This window comes from Dicentrarchus labrax, unplaced genomic scaffold (assembly GCF_905237075.1).
Source record: "Dicentrarchus labrax unplaced genomic scaffold, dlabrax2021, whole genome shotgun sequence".
In the NCBI taxonomy this organism is placed as follows: domain Eukaryota; kingdom Metazoa; phylum Chordata; class Actinopteri; family Moronidae; genus Dicentrarchus; species Dicentrarchus labrax.
Window position 1 is genome coordinate 6,333,949 of NW_026136720.1, and position 14,292 is coordinate 6,348,240.

A 14,292-nucleotide genomic window follows, 5' to 3' on the forward strand; every position below is an offset into this window, starting at 1 on the left:
AGAATGGTTTGCAACAGTACAATTATATTAATAACACTGACCATTTTACACAGACCAGTCTCTCTTATGAATATTTGTATTGTTGACATTTGCTGTATTTTTGCTGACAATACTTGCGTACTTTAACTCAAATAGTGATTGTCAATCTGGTAAAGCTGCCAACCACTAGGGGTCCCAAAAGCCCCTAAACAGATTTATCCGGCCATGCTTTTAAACTTTTTGAATACCAAAAAGTTTTAGACTTAGACTTAGACTTCTCTTTATTGATCCCTTTGGGATGACTCCCTCAAGGAAACTGGATTTCCAGCAGCTTACAAAACACTTGTATAGAAAATAAAAGAGGTATAAAACAATACAGTATAAGCCAGACAATAAACTCTTAGCTAAATATAGAAAGTAGAGATAAGAATAAAAGTAAAATAAAATTCATGGAAAATAAAATCAAATAAGATAAATGTACAGAACTGTATAGAGGATAAATATAGATAAATAAAGATAAATATAAAGGACTATATATGGCATGGTGTTATTATACAGTGGATAAATGACATTAGCAGTTAAGTTAAATTATTGCACTTAGTGGATTAAGTTATTGCACAAAAAAAGAAGAAGAGTGTCCAGGTATGTATGAGTAGATTATTAATTGCACAGTATATTATTAATTGCACAGTGAGTGTAACTGTAATTACTTGTAATTGAATCTTTTTACAGTGTCTTATTTATTTATTTTTGCCATTTACCTATTTATTTACAGGTTTATAATTATTTTATTCGTTCTTTCTTAGCTTTATTTAATTATATTTTAAAAGTACTTTATTTTTCTGCGTGATTTTTGTGTGATTTGTATATTTTATGCACCAATGCACCAAGACACATTCCTCGTAGGTGTTAAAAAAAAAAAAAAAAAAAAAAAAAAACCTACTTGGCAATAAACAATTCTGATTCTGATTTAGTGGCAGCATTTCATTAAACTAAAAAGCGACCTCGCTATTATTTTGAATATTTTGACCGGAAGTTCCGTCGTTACGCGTGCTGTCTCGACGTCGGACCGAGGTGCCTGTCGCAGCGAGAGTGCCCAGGAATACCTGCTAATCTTGGGGAATATTGAAAAAAACCCGTGGATATTTTTTGGAAAATCATGCAGAAATCTTGAAATGAGAGTGTGAAATGGTATCACTACCGAAAGTGAGGATAACTACCACTGCCTCATTGATGAAGACGAGCAGAACGGCTCTCTGGAATAACTGCTGCTGCATTCATAAACACTTCTTTAGGACTCACAACAACCCCTGAGCTTGGAGGGGTTTTTCTTTTGTGGGTAAAGGGGGAGGGGGGGTGTCACAAAAACACCACAGATTCCTGTTGTGCACGTGGTTTGACAATGGCTGAAAAAGGTAAAATGAATATAGATCATCTCGGCGGAGTTGTCAGGCTCCGAGAGGAACACCAGAAGGTAATTTTAACCAGTTGACACCAAACATTTCGCTGGCTTGTAACTAATGTCTAAACGTTAGCCCCCCCACCAAAAAAAAAAAAACCCAAAGTCAGCTACTGGCCACGCGGTGTGGGTCTTTAAAACCCACGAGTGGATCTACTGGAGTGTTTTCTATTTGCATCGTATATAACACGTGTGTGCACTTATTGTACTAACCCCTATGCCTCATTTAGTAAGTTTGTTCTGCCTGTCCCGTTTTCCAGAAGCTTCCTTCCCTTGCAGCCACTCACATGTTCAAGTTCTCGTATTGCTTTGGAGGCGTGTTTAGTTTCGTTTCCTCGCACTTCATTTGCTCACTCTGCTACTTTTTAAAATTGTAGGCTTGCAGGGTTGTTTTTTTTTAGGCCTCCAGAGTTTTTTTGGGGGGGAAACTGACTCTTAACGTATTTATGAGTTGTCGACCAACCTAGTTAACGGTAGGTGAGTGCAGCTGGTGTGCTAGTATTCCCTGTCAGCGCCCCACCCCCACACAGATAGTGAGCCGGGAAGTCCCAGATAATACAACAACAATAGGTTTTTACTGCTCTGTCTGTGTAACCTGTGTTGGTTCACGTTGAGAAAGTAGCACATCCTCTTTCCTCCACTTCTATCCTCATAATATTCGTATTATCTGCACACCTGTGTGTGTTTGACATACAGGTGTGCAGATGATTTGTTATTTAAATGATGTTAGTATTTCTAATTGTTGTGTGCGGGGCTTCGTGCAGACTGCAACAAACAATAATTGTTCACATGAACTGTATGTCCCACCATATATCACAGTGAAGGCCTGTTTGTGCAGATATCCTCACCAGATTTAGCTTTGACAGCTGTGTTTGTCTTCCTCTCCTCCTCCTTTGATCTGGTTGGGTATTCTGTCTGTTTCTGTGTGTGTGTGTGTGTGTGTGTGGTGATTCTTTAACTTTAACAGTGTGTGTCTTTTGCATAGTAGTTTTGGCAGTACCAGTGAAATAAATGCACTGAACAGAAAATGTGACAATAATCACATTTGCCTTTTTTACCATAACTCCTTTTTATTCTATTAAATCTTTGACACCAGACTGTAAGTTGTGCAGATTTTCAACGTGATTCATATTTGAAATAATTTGTCCTAAATAACAGGTGGTGAAAGACTGTGAAAGTCGGATTCAGCACTGGTAAGCATTAAGAAAGTCCCATCCACTATTTCAGCCATTGGAAAGTGATTTTTTTAGTTTCCTGTTTCCTTTTGAGCACATATATCAAACATTCTTGCAAACCTGTATTGACCGCTTTGTGTGACAGCACATATCACAGCCTTTTCCTTGTTTCCACGTATATCTGTGATAAAAAGGCACTCAAAAGCTCAGTATTACTCATATTTACATTGTAAACGTTAAAGGCAAGTCCTGTTCTGCACAACTCTCCGCCAAGATTTTTCTGGCTCTTCACTTGCTTGTCTCCACATGATTCGCTTCTATGAATACAACCAGTTTGAAAATTAGATTAAAGGGATATTATATCCAGAAATGTAGCTTCTTTCATTTCTTTCAGCCTGTGTTAAGTGGAAGACATAGTTGTTATAGCCCCATGTTAGATCTGCATTATTTATTTTATAATAACCACCATGATTTTGGCTTCCACAATTAATCAAGCACGATTCTGTGCAGTATTGATGCTTTGCGTTTAGAGTGCTGGCTCTGGTCAAAATCAGCAAATTAGACACTCCCTGACCAATCAGGGGCATTTGTTTCAAGTATGTCATAATTAGCCGGTTTATTTCTGATCCCCAAACACAGTTGCTGTAGCAAGAAGGGAGTATTTTCAGTGCACTGGAAACATTATAGGCCCCTGCACACCCACACAGTGGCTTTTAGTTATTCTGATTGTCTTAGGCCCATCCGGCAGTTCATTAGACAATCTTCCACCTTTGTTCTTCAGTAAAATTGTACTCCATTCATGCTCAGGTTGAATTCGGTGCAGAGCAATGGTGGGAGTTGCAAACTCAGTTTACTAACAGTCCTTTTACCATAACAGACATTTTGACATCTCATAGTAGGAAAAAGCACAGGCATTGCTCAACATTAATGATGGCTTTGCTCTAGTCAAAGGGCCCCAGTAGGCTGAGTTAGTGCCACATTGAAGCAGTATGCACTATATCAGGACCCTGCAACTGAATGTAATTCCACCATCATGAACTATTATTTACACCTGTGCTTTTCCTGCTGTGACATGTTTAAATGTCTTCCTTGAAAAAGAGCTGTTTGAATGATGAAGTTGTTAGTTGTCCCAGCCAAGCAGATGCAACAAAGCTAACAGGTGAGTGAAGGAGATGTCAATCAAGCACAGTGTGTACAGAGAGAGACACACACACACACACACACAGTCCTGACAAGATTACTAATCAGGCAGATAAAGTGGAAACACCTGTGTGCATGCAGCATGGCGGCGTAGCCTTTACAGTAAATTCATTTTCATTGATTGCAAGCAGTGGGTTACCGTCAGTATTCTTATTAGTGTTGATTACAAATACAGTTGGTAGTACAGCAGCAGATTGGATTAAAGTTATTTGTATTAAATATCAAGTGTGCCAGTTTAAGGACAATAAACACTTCTTTAGAGATAACTGAAAAATGCCTCAATATTGAGCAAAACAGTTCCATTATAATCATAATTGAGCAACCCTATGATAAATCTTGTAAGGCTTTACCCAACCATAGTACACCCACACAGGTGATTCCACTTATTGCCTGATTAGAGCTCTTCTCAGGACTGTGAGCAAGTACAGACTGTGCTTGACATCTCTCTGACTCTGCTGTTAGTTTTGTTGGGCCTGTTCGTACAGGACAAATCACACTTTTGTGCTTCTTACTGCTACATTGAATCCAGTGACCTCACGTAATTCCCTACACAGTTCGGCCCCCCTTCAATCTAAACAGAGGACTTAATAAGCAAAATAAAGTAATTGAGTGGAGACTTTAAGTCAAAAATCTTCTAAAAGTTTCATTATTTTACAGTCACCCAGAACAGACAAACCAAACACTAGCTTCAGACTGGGCCAGACCTTTTGCAGACACCCTAGATCAGGGGTGTCAAACTGATCCATGAAAGGGCCGGTGTGGCTGCAGGTTTTCATTCATGAACTGTCTTCACACAGTCATTTCAGGTGTCCTCTTGCTTGATTGGAACAGAAACAGCCACCCTTGGTTAAAGCGTGGGTGTGGCTGCAAGTTTTTGACTGTGAAGACAGTTCAGTTGATTGAATGAACCAAGTCAGGTGTGCTGCTGCATGGTTGGAATGCAAACCTGCAGCCCCACCGGCCCTTTCACGGATCAGTTTGACACCCCTGCCCTAGATTGCTGTTGAGGGTGAAGCGAATGAGTTGCAATCTACAGATACACCAGTAGATGCCACTAACTCCTACTCACTGGTCCTTCAGTTATTTGATGTGACTAGACTATTCCAGCAGATCACAACAGAGCAACCAGTGAGGAAACGATATGAGATAAAGCTAATAATAAGGGCTTTTGGCAGCACAATGCTTTATGTTGCTACTTACATTGGCAGACCTTCCTAGATATGTTTTTAAAAACTATACAGCCTGGTGTTGTCAGTTTCTCTGATGAAAGTAGGAAATTTCAAAGCAATAAAAAATTGCCCAGTGAGAAATGGATACAAATGAATAACAGGGTTATTGGGTTACACCAAGTCTCCATTCTCTCCTGAAAGGGACAGGAACAGGCATTTCCTCATTACTCCATAGCTGTCATTTGCTTCCCATTGTTCTGTTTAACATCCCGAAATAAGCCAAACAAACCAATTTGGACAACAATGGCTTCAGAAGAGAGCTTTGGCTTAAGTGAAAAATGTATTTGTTGGCCTAATATTTGTAAATCCATGCATTTGCAGGAAGAAGGTGTCAGGTGACTATGAAGCCCTGAATGAGCGCCTTCAAACTCTTCCAGACCAACTGTGTTATGACATTATGGTACGTGCAAACCTTGTTTAAAATACACAGGAAAGACCAAACATACACACCGTCACAAACCTGTGCATTGTGGGTTAATTTTAAGCTCAATTCCCAATGCAATCAATTCCTCATTTACCGGTCTCTTTACCTGGGTTGATATTCTTAACTTTGCAGATGCTAACCCTAAATATATATAAATAAAAATAAAAAAAATTTCTACTGCCACTGAAAGTTTTATTTCTTCTTTCTCCTGCTTTCATGTCAACATTCTGCCACCTGCTTTATTTCAACCATTTCTCTTTTGTTCTGCTCTTTTTTTCCTTCCACTATAACCAGGTGCCGTTTGGCCCTTTGGCTTTCATGCCAGGGAAGCTGGTGCACACCAACGAGGTCACAGCGTTGCTCGGTGACAACTGGTTCGCTAAGTGCTCTGCCAAGCAGGCTCAGAAACTGGTCAACCACAGGATGAAATGTGAGTCTGTTTCCTGTCCTCTCTCAAAAAGACAGCATTTTGTCATTTTAATGTGACCATTCAGCACTGCTCCTCTTCATCCAGCAGAGGGTGTTGCTGCATCAAGCTTCAGCTTGTCTGAACACTGAAGAATCATTGAAGTGACTAACTTCCTTTTAGATGAATTGTCATTTTAAGATTTTAGGAGAAACTTCTGATATTGTAGAATTGTAGAATTGAGTCTATTTTAGGAATATGGGATGTCAACTGTGATGCTTTTTCTAATAACTGTATTAAACTGTTGGTGCATGCATGATTTTTTGACACATGCACGGTACTTTATTTCACATGTGGTTAAATCGTTGCAAGCTGCAGGGCACATTTGCAGCACTCATTTGCTGTGCCGCTCCTGGATTCATATGTTACAGGTCACTGTTGTCACTGCCTGTTGTAAATCTTGTGACGGCAATTTACACCTTTTCCTCTCCTGTGGTCAAATCAAGTCCTGTAAATGCAACATTATTGTTTGATCGAGTGCAAGAAGAAAACAAAATGTGTTTATTCTAACATGGGTTATGTGTAGACATACAAACTGTGTTTGCCCTGCTGCTCATTTTAGGTCTGAAAATCTCATATCGAGTCAAATGGGCCCAAGTAACGATCTCTGATGTGAACATTATTAGAGTGTTTAGTGAAGCAGAAATGTGCTGCCATAGCCCATCCGCAGCCGTCTGCCCCCCTCGCTCCTCCTCCTCCTATCTCCTGACCCTGCCCACCCCGCTATTACAGAGCTAAGTGCTGTAATACAAACATAGCTAGCTGAAATGTGTCAGACAGCGGCTGAGTTGTCAGGCCTTCTGTGTTTGACCTTTCTTCACTTCCAGTTGATGCACTGACTGGAGGGGCTCCCGATCGCCATGGAAACAAGGGCCCTCTGCTGCTATTAGTAAAAGGGCTTAATTGTTGTCAAGATTTAATGATCCGGAGTAGTATTCAGGGCAGAAGATATTATGAACTGTTTGTGTCATCATTTTTCAATTTTTTCCCCCCAACTTGTTCAGTCTTTTTTAACTCTTTAGCAGCTGGTTGTCATTGTTATATTCAGCGTTCTGTTTAAATCTCTGTTAGCCTGCAGCCAGGCTTTGCACACTGTGGTTTTGTCAATCTGCCTCCAACCCTCTGATGCACATTTTGATGATAATGCGGCTGTTTTCTGCAGATGTGAAGAGCGAACTAGATGATCTCAACAAGACTATGAAAAACTTTGAAGACAGAGTTGGGTTTGTGAAGAATTTGGAAACCATGTCAACCGTACGTTGCATCACTAGAAGTCATCCTCACAGATGAGATATTGCACAAGATATGAATGGGGACAAATGTATTGACTTTGTTTCTTCTTTAGACTAAAGGGGACTATGTTGACATAAGAGAAGAAGCCGAAAACAATGATACTGTTGTCGCCAAAGGTATCTTTTTCATCCTTTCTTCTGCCCTCATTTTACTCGTACATCTTGGCTTATGAGGAAGCAAAGAAAGCCTTTCACCTATTCTTTAATTCTACGCCAAACTCAAAGTGACATTTAGGATAATTTCTTTCCCATCTTGTCTGCTTTAACAGGAAAGCCAAGAATAGCTCACAAACCAAATTCTAAACCCAAGTTGGATGCCGTGTTGGATCTGAAAGAGGAGGATGAGGAGGACGAAGGAAAGGGCAGAGATGGAGGGAGCACAAAAGGCGTCGTGACTGAGGAGGAGTTGTGGGCTCGATTGGATGAACTTGAGAAACTCGAGGAGCTGCAAGATGAACAGTACAGGTAGATTAACACGCTCAAGGTGTTTTCTTATCAGCTTTAATAATAGCACACTTTGTTACCTAAAATAAAACGTTTGTCTCCAGATTATCTGACAATGCAGACATGAACGGTGAGGACACGTCATCCTTTTCCTCAGAAGAGGAGAAGGAGGGAGACGCTGCACCTCCGGTAAACGGACTGAGTCTGAAGCCCAGCTGGACCTCCTTGCCTCACAGTAAAGCGCCACCCAGTGTAGACAGGAATGAGGAAGAATACGACGAGGAAGAGGAAGGCAGCTGTTTGCCTACCATCTTTTTCTCTCACACAGTCGAACCCAAGAAGGTCAGAGGGATAATTAACATTTTATAGATTTGTTGAAAAGTATCTTCTCCTTTCTTTTAATTCTGCAGTGTTTTGGCAACTTTCTCATTACCCTGTTTCGGCACTTTGCTTCAGGTGAGGATAAACACAGGAAAAAACACCACGTTGAAGTTCAGTGAAAGAAAAGAGCAGAAGGAACACTCAAAGAGGAAAAAGAAGAACGGCCATAATAACGGACACTCCCATCACGAACTTCACAAAATCACAACACCAGCAGACATTTATAGGTAAAAGCAGATGTCTTGAACCAAATTTATTGAATTATCCAAGTTATGAATGCCGTAAAGACTAAATTAGGAAAAATCCCAACCCCTCCCCCCAAGAAAACAACAAACAGTCATGAGTTCTGTTGTTTTTGTCAGGTTGTTTGTGGACGTGAAGAACGGGGAACCCATTCCCAGGAAGTCAATCCTGAAGTCACGCAGCCGAGAGAATAGCGTGTGCAGCGACACAAGCGAAAGCAGCGCAGCAGATTTCGAAGAGCGCCGGATGATGGGCCGCAGCTTCAGCCACGATGAGGCGACGCACAGCGACACCAGTGACGGCATTACAGAGGAGGACAGTCCCACAGCGGTCCCACTGCACCCCGCTAGCCGATTTGAAGTAAACAACATATTGTTGACTTTTAGTCCCTGTTTTCATTTCATTTACTGTTTTTTTTTTCTTTCTTGAGTGAACAGATCTCAGTCAAGTTTCTTTGTAGAATCTTTAATCTCAATTACATTGTGAAGGAATCTGCACTATAGCTACTGTATATTATGAAAAGTCTTATTAAAATTACATCTTTGAGCCTTAGATCCCTTAATGAGAACAAAACAAAACTCCCACAGAAGCCTCTTTAAGTTAAAATGTGAGCTGCATGTGGTTGAACAATTATAAAAATGCCAGTCACAAGAGGCAATATGAACAAGAAAACATAAATTTAAAACAGTATAAACTCTTGTCAGCCTCAACCTTCAGTGAGTGAGGTGAAAGTGATGGAATACCAAGTTAACACCACAGTCTTTACCATTATTATTTCTCCCTCTCCCTCTCCCTCTTCCTCCTTCCCTCCCTCCCTCTCTCCTGCAGGCTTTTTCAGGTACAGTGGTAGAAAAGGATCCAATGCCTTCAGCTGTCCCCCATCTGACCATCGCTCCACCAGCTCTGCCGACCATACTGGAGAGGAAACAGGAGGAGGTGGCGCCTGACGCCCCCCCGCCCCAGCAAGCCCCAAAAAGGGTGTCGAAGTTTAAAGCTGCCAGGTTGCAGCAGAAGTGACTGTTCACGAGCAGATTCCATATTTCACAATAACTTCTTGGTTGTTGTTTTTTTTTCTTTTTAAAGCCGTTATTTCTTTTCTACAACTGATGAACTGGACAAACCGCAGATCATCTTCTCCCCTCCTTTCTTTTACGCGTCTTTCACTTCTAATCATGCAGGGTTTCTGTCGTTGAGTAGGACTGTTTAGTGAGAAAAAGCACAGTAGCAATATTAATAAATCAGCCCTGTGTGTAACACTGCTTTTTAACAAGCTCCTAACAGCGGTAAATGCAGTCTCTATTGCTTATCTACCCTTACACTATAAATGGCACTTTTGTCTATCTCTCTGTGAGGCCTGTTTTGCTGTCTGTCACATGTTTACCTGTCTTCTGCTTTTTTGTTGATCCGAGCTATTGCCAGTTGAGGTAAGACTCTAGGCTTTGCCACTTGTGATGAGTTGCCTTGTTTTGCTTCTTTTGCTTCTTTTCCCTGGTATTGATCATTAAACAGAATCAGGTGCCTGTTAGTTCTCATTTTACCTTCCCTTGACCTGCCTAATGAATGTATGTATTCCTTTGTGACAAGCTTTATGTAAAGATAAAAAAAGAATATTGATGGAAACTACTAAAATAAACGATTTTGGCTACAAGTCTTGTTTCTTATTTCTTCCTTGAAAGAAAATATCTTCTTCTGGATTGATCTCTATTTCATTTATATTCTGCAGAGAGGTCTTTGTTCTTTATCTGAATATCTTAGAACTGGCTTGGACAGATTTTCTCAAATTGTGTTTACACTGCATAGTAATGATGTATAATAGTAGCACATTTCTGCTTCTGATACCTCGTGTAAATTGTTTTGGTCTTTCGACTGCTATTATCTGACACTGCCTCAGCTAATATGGTCTTTTATGAATCATTGTTACTCCTTGTGAATTTCCTGTTGTGCATTAAAATTTAAAGAGCTAAGTAAGTAAAGCACCATCTCTGCTCATAGCAGCCAACATTTCTAAGGCATAACATTTCCTCAAACCTGTAAAGCAAGCTGAAAACAAAATGCCTTTTCCAGTTAGTGAAAGTACGATTAGACTGCAGCCCAAATGAGACAGGGAGGGAATGTCTGAGACAACCACTCTGACAACAAATCAAGTTTAGCGTGGATTCAAAAACCAAATTTAACTTAGGAGGACGAGACGAAAGTCTGATTTAGAGGTTGAAGTCTGCAGTTCATGGTTGCCATCAGTGAAAAGAGCATAGAATATAAAACAGCTGTATGATTTGGGAAATGCCATTACATCACTGACTGAGGGGGAACGTTTAAAAATTAGAGCTCTGCTGAACTCACATTTGGAAGAAATAAACTGGGAGAAATGTCCTTTACCTAATAAATCTTGAATTCCTAACAAAGTTAAAGTTCATTTCAATTTTTTACATGAAAGCTGTGCAGTGAATTTTATTATCTCCACATATGTCGATGTTGATGACTCCTGTTCTTTTTGTGGACATGCTGATGGAACATTATTCTCTCTCAGTGTAAAATAACTAAATTCTTACGTTTTGAATGCCATTATTTTACCCACTGTTTTTATCTTAAACACATATACTAGGTTATTTTATTAGAATATGAGTATCAAACCTATGTTGTTTTAATTTTTTGTTTTACAGGGAAAATTCTTTATTCATAAACAGAAGTTTTTCGGTTTACAATCCTCTTTCCCTCTTTATTTGATTGAATTTACCTCTCTTGTTCTAAACAATAAAAAAAGCAACAGGTCCTTGAAATCAAATGAATTGCTTTCTTTTCTAATGTCCGTCCCTACTGATTTATTTCAAGGTTTTTATGTTTTGTATTATTATTATTATAATTATTCAATTTTTGAGTTTTTAATTGAATTATTTTGTTTTCTTCCCTTCATTTTTAATATTTATATACTACTTTTGGTTGTTATCAGCTCTCCTCTATTGCGTTGTTTACTTGCCTGACCTAATGTAATTTCTTTTGTTGAATAGAGACATTTAACTGTTGTAGCAGGTCAAAGTGGAGCTACTTTTAATGCTTTAAATACAGTTTAGTAGTTTAATTCAGTGGTTCCCAACACAGTAGGGCTCTTTACTAATCGCTTTTTGTTTTACACCATTTTACATCTTTGCACATCAAACAAAATAAGATTAAATTAGTGGAAATGCTAACAACTCATAGACATCTGATCCGTTAATCTTTGACAATATTGTCTATTTTAGAACCTTCCTTGTGTATTTTTTCATGTAAAGCCTTACTCTGAAAGTAACTATCTGTCAAATAACTAGTGCAATCAAAAGTACTATGTATTTGAGTAGAAGTAGAATGTAGCAGAAATAGAAAGTACAAGTCAAAATTGTACCTAACTACAGTCATTGTGTAAATGTGATTGTTCATTGTTGTTTATTACTTTCTGGTATTAGTATTTTTATTACGATGATTGTATTGAATCTAAATAGATAGAAAACACTAATTCACTATTAAGGAAGATCTACATTTTTTTTTATTCCCTCAGAGTTGATTCGGAAGGTTTTAATTTAAACATTTATAGTTGAACTTTTTTTTTTTTCTGGCCACTGACCATTTGCTCTGTGGCCTGTGAATGTTTGGAGTTGCAATGAGCCCAGATTAATATGTTTAGAACCAGGGAAATAGATTTGTTTTTTCTTTAACATGGAACTTGAAAAGACCATCGCTTTGGACTGAGCTGTATTGTTTGATGTAGTTTAGATTTTTAGTGGGGCAACTCATACACAACCCTGTACTTCATCTCCCCCACAAGCAGCTTTAATTAAAGCTGCGGCTTGTGAGTTGAAAGGCTATCACTCCCCTTTTAGTTAAATGGTGGGAGTGCAGGTCTCTGATAAGAAGCTTTTAAACAGGTCCTGAGGTGACTCTGCCCCCCGCACCTCCCCTCCCCTTCATCAGGATTATTTCTCCAATATGAAAATCCAGGTAGCATGAGACAGATTAGGCAATGCTTAACATGCTAGCGTTGTGTTGGTGAGACACAGATCAATGGATTTATGTAGGTTAAGCTGTGAAGGTATATGCTGGAACATAGTAGAACTACATTACAAAGAAATCTAGCATGCAAACTATGTAATGGGCTGGAACACATTCGAGATCTACATTTCAGGGATTAAGAGGGATTTTAAGAGTTGTGTGATGAAGGTTTCAAGCAGGTATTGTTTTCCAGACAGGTGCTCGGGCCTGAGAGGGGGAGAGAAAGAGTTGCACTTAGCTCCAAATGTCAGAGGAATGGATTAAACAGCAGCCAGTATATCTGCTTCACTGCTACTTGAACATACGATGTTAAAGACGGAGTCACAAAGTCTCGTACCTACATCATTTACACTCACAGTCTATAAGGGGAACTGCTTTTTCGTTCCTCGTTTATTCCACTAATGAACCTCAGGTGAAAATCACAGGGGAGAAACAAATGTTCAGGTGATCCACACTGATTTCACAGCTCTACAGTTTCATGACACTTTGATCATCGCTTGTTTCCTGCCTCAAAGTAACTCAGAGACAGTTCCCCTCAAACTAATTGAAAATACCACTTTGATTTGTTTTTATGTATCTTTGGGAAAATTAAAACTCAATATTCATACAAAAGCAACTGTTTGGACATCTATATTAAACATAATTGTTTTTGGCAATTAACTATTATTTTAAGTAATTTTTCAAGCAAACATGTCAAACATGGTCTGGTTTCAGCTTCTCAAATGTGAGGATTTGCTGCCTTTATTTCTCTTACGTTATAGTACACAAAAAAGGAATCTGAAGACATGATGTTGGACTCTTGGAAACTTGTGATGGACTTTTTCTCACTATTTTCTGACCATAAAAATAATGAAATAACCATAGCTGCAACTTAAATGATCATATCATACCTTTGAAAATAGGTGGACTGCTGAAAAACTCTAAAAACCTTCAAGTGCTTCAACTTCCAATACAGAAAACCACACGACAGAATAAAGAATAAAGCAGCAGTAAATAAACACCTGCTCCAATATTTTGAACGTAAACTATAGCAAATCTACACCACAACATTAACACCAAGGACCTGTTGCTGTATTGGTGTATTTTATGTTATTTTCTTTATTAAAAGATGTCTGGTTATGTCTAAGAATTTCTCTGAGAGGAATGTGTTTGGAATGCATTCACTTATTTGAAGTGAGGAAAGTCTTCCTCACTTTCTTTGAGGAAAGTCTTCAGTGAAGGTCAGGAGGATGGAAGAAAATGCAAAAGATGTTACAAGCATCCAATTAAGCTTCCTTAATAGAGCCATTTACCAACTAAAATGCTGAATCACTGATGTTTAGTCATCATTCTTCCCTTAGACAATATGCCAACAAACAGTTCAGTCCATAAAGCAAGAAAACTAAGGGGTGAACACAGCACATAGAAGGATCAGTCTGTGTAAAATTATGCATATTTCTGTCTATAGAGAGGGGGAGTTTAAAGATCATGCCAACGTTACAGGCGAATCCATCATGCTTCCACACAAGTTTTCAAAGAATGTAAAAGTACTACTCTTGCAGGTAATCATCTTAGCACATTTGACATGCTTAATACCACATAATACTTCCAAACGCACGCATCTCAGGAGAGGGATTGACGAGGTCTGGGGGTCCTGAGGACGGCAGTGCACATTTTACGCACGGTGCCAGTCTGTTACACTTACACACCAGCGGCCAGATGAGGGAGACATACGGCTTCGGGACATGTCGAAGTATCCTGAGTAATTTTTATAAGATTTCATTACCTCTTTCTTCAACTGGAAATACTACAGAGCAAAGCGCACTGCCGCCTTCGTCTGGCGAGAACGTTTGACGTTTGCTTTTTGGTTGTTGTTTTTTTTAAGAGAGAGGAAGCGGCAGTTCACGAGGAAATCTGGGTCCGACTGTGCGCGCAGGGCGTTTATGATAAAGCGTGTGAAGCGTACAGTCCGTCAGTCAGCAGTCAGTCATCCAGTTCAAC

At 39.3% G+C, this 14,292-nt stretch overlaps 1 protein-coding gene across 1 annotated transcript; it reads left to right on the forward strand.

Moving 5' to 3' along the window:
* Positions 1-1,018: 1,018 nt before the first annotated feature.
* Positions 1,019-9,940, forward strand: uri1 (URI1 prefoldin like chaperone). The gene is made up of 11 exons (XM_051382814.1): positions 1,019-1,453; positions 2,597-2,631; positions 5,364-5,442; positions 5,761-5,896; positions 7,095-7,186; positions 7,278-7,341; positions 7,494-7,689; positions 7,773-8,010; positions 8,125-8,276; positions 8,412-8,652; positions 9,121-9,940. Exons 1-11 carry the CDS (start codon positions 1,382-1,384, stop codon positions 9,307-9,309), a joined length of 1,494 nt encoding a protein of 497 aa, XP_051238774.1. The 5' UTR covers positions 1,019-1,381; the 3' UTR covers positions 9,310-9,940.
* The last annotated feature ends 4,352 nt before the right edge of the window (positions 9,941-14,292 follow it).